The 2,391-nt window shown below is 42.5% G+C and overlaps 1 protein-coding gene across 1 annotated transcript; it reads right to left on the reverse strand.

Annotated features, from left to right (window-relative positions):
- Positions 1 to 906: 906 nt before the first annotated feature.
- On the reverse strand, positions 907 to 1,869 carry LOC126079108 (olfactory receptor 51I2-like). Its single transcript, XM_049890042.1, has one exon. The coding sequence runs from the start codon at positions 1,867 to 1,869 to the stop codon at positions 907 to 909; it is 963 nt and encodes a 320-aa protein (XP_049745999.1).
- Between the last annotated feature and the right edge of the window lie 522 nt (positions 1,870 to 2,391).

Below are 2,391 nucleotides of genomic sequence, written 5' to 3' on the forward strand. Positions count from 1 at the left end.
CTTGCTGATTTTTCAGTTTGCCATATTCCTTCTGCTACTATTCGTCAACTTTTTGCACACTTCTCCATATTTTCTCATCTGCATAATATGCCTCTCTTTTTTAAAGGAGCCAGCCCAGATAGAAAATCCCTGAGCCTCATGCTTCTCCTATTTTTTGTTGTTGTTTACTCATCCCCCTGTTCTTACCCTATATCCGTAACTTAACACTTATTGTAATGGCCTACTTGTTTTTTCTATGTACTCCAATAGACTATGACATTTTCAAAGACAAAACATTGGATCTTACTCATTTCTGAGGCTTCAGAACCTTGAACAGGAGTAGAAGAAGCACTGATCAAATATTTGTTCTGATGGATGAATGATTGATACAGTAATAAGAATAATCTTTATTGGTATTTAATACATAATGGATATCACTTTACACATACGAATCCTCACAACACTGTAAACTAGGTACTATAATTATTCTCATTTAATTGAAGAACAAACCAAAGCACAGAGAGGTAAATAACTTGTCTCTCTGCTTACCCAGCCTTCTGGGTGATCTTTTGTAATGCACTTACTACACTGTATTAAACATTTACTTGTTTATGTATTTTACGTATATACTCAAAAGTAAGCTTTAAAGGGCAAGGGACATACGTAAATCATTTATGTGTTTCTATACCTAGCACAGGGCCTGAAAAAGAAGGCATTGAGAAAAGACATGTAAACTAAATGAAAGAATAAATAAGTGAAAACAGTTTCTCACCATTAACCAATACCTCTCTTGCCTTTTTTTTTTTTTTTCTCTCTTGCCAGATGCCCAGAATAAAGCTCTGTGTAGGACTTGATATATCCAGCAATTGTTTTCTTGGCTTACCAACCTCTTTTCAGGGCTCCAAACCCTGAAAGCATCTTACATCATCAGCTCCAGCTTTTCCCCCTCAGCACCCTGAGCATGGCCTCCCTGATGGGCTTGGATTTGACACTGTAGATGATGGGGTTGAGCACAGGAGGCACCACCAGGTACACATAGGCAACCAGGGCATGTACAATGGGGGAGAGGTGCCTCCCAAAGTGATGAATCATGGACACAGTAATGACTGGGATGAAGAAGACGAACACAGCCAGAATGTGAGAAACACAGGTATTGAGGGCTCGCAGTCGCTCCCGGGGAGATGCCAGCCCCAGGACTGTGTGCAGGATGAGGGAATAGGACAGAATGATGAGCAGGGAGTCTATGCCCCCAGTGGAAAGGATCACATAGAGCCCATAAAGAATGTTTATGGTGATGTCAGCACAGGCCTGCCTCATCACATCAGGGTGGAAACAGAAGGAATGGGATAGGAGGACTTTGCTGGGGCAGAAGTTCAGATGTTTAAGCAGGAATGGCACTGGGAAGAGAGACAGAGTAGCACGGGCCACAATGGCCAGCCCAATCCTGATGATGACATTATTTGTGAGGATAACTGCATAGCGCAAAGGGTTGGAGATGGCCACAAAGCAGTCAAACGACATGGCCAGGAGCACTGAGGACTCCACCACAGAGAAGGAGTGGAGGAAGGACATTTGGACCAGGCAGGCATTGAAGCCAATAAGACGATGGTCAAACCAGAGCACAGCCAGGGTGGTGGGCAGTGTGGATAAGGCGAGGCCCACATCAGTGAGGGCCAGCATGGACAGGAAGTAGTACATAGGCTGGTGCAGGCTGGGTGTCCTCCTCACGGCCAGGAGGATCAGGCAGTTTCCAGTGAGGGCCACTGTGTACATGGAGGAGAAGGGGATGGAGATCCAGCCATGAATGGTCTCCATTCCTGGGATGCCAATCATCAGGAAAGCAGGTGGCTGGAAGAAGGAGAGGTTGACATAGGTTTGGGAAGGGTGCATCCTTGGAAGGCAGAGAAGGTGTCCAGAAGGATATGATCTGTTCAATCTGTGCAGACAGAAGGATACTGACAGGACATCTGTCATCAGAGAGACATTTATTTTTGCTATGTAGGCTTTTGCATTACATGTAATTATTTCTCATTTTCTTAGCCCATAACTCTGTATTATTAGCTTTTGCAGGAATTTGCACGCATTAACTTGTATGTCCTAAAAAATGCAGTCTGTGGGGAATAGTTTAGCTTCTCCAAGATTATCAGAAATTAAATAACGGAAATGAATTTAGGATTTTATTTTTTTCTAACTGTAAATTCTATACTGTTTCCACCCTATCATGTAACATCTTCATTAAATGAAGCAGTGACTGTTATTACTTTTCTAAAATGTAAACCCTGGATAAATGCCCATTACCATCGCCATTGTTCTCCTGACTGTTACTGTTATTTCACTGATACTGCATTTTGCAGTATTCTAAGTGTTTTCGTATTAGTTATCTCACTGGATTCTCACAATTGCCTTATATTT

This window comes from Elephas maximus, chromosome 7 (assembly GCF_024166365.1).
Source record: "Elephas maximus indicus isolate mEleMax1 chromosome 7, mEleMax1 primary haplotype, whole genome shotgun sequence".
In the NCBI taxonomy this organism is placed as follows: Eukaryota; Metazoa; Chordata; class Mammalia; order Proboscidea; family Elephantidae; genus Elephas; species Elephas maximus.

Excerpts from the sequence above, each read along its gene's own strand:
- LOC126079108 (XM_049890042.1), bottom strand. The coding sequence starts at position 1,869 with ATGCACCCTTCCCAAACCTATGTCAACCTCTCCTTCTTCCAGCCACCT.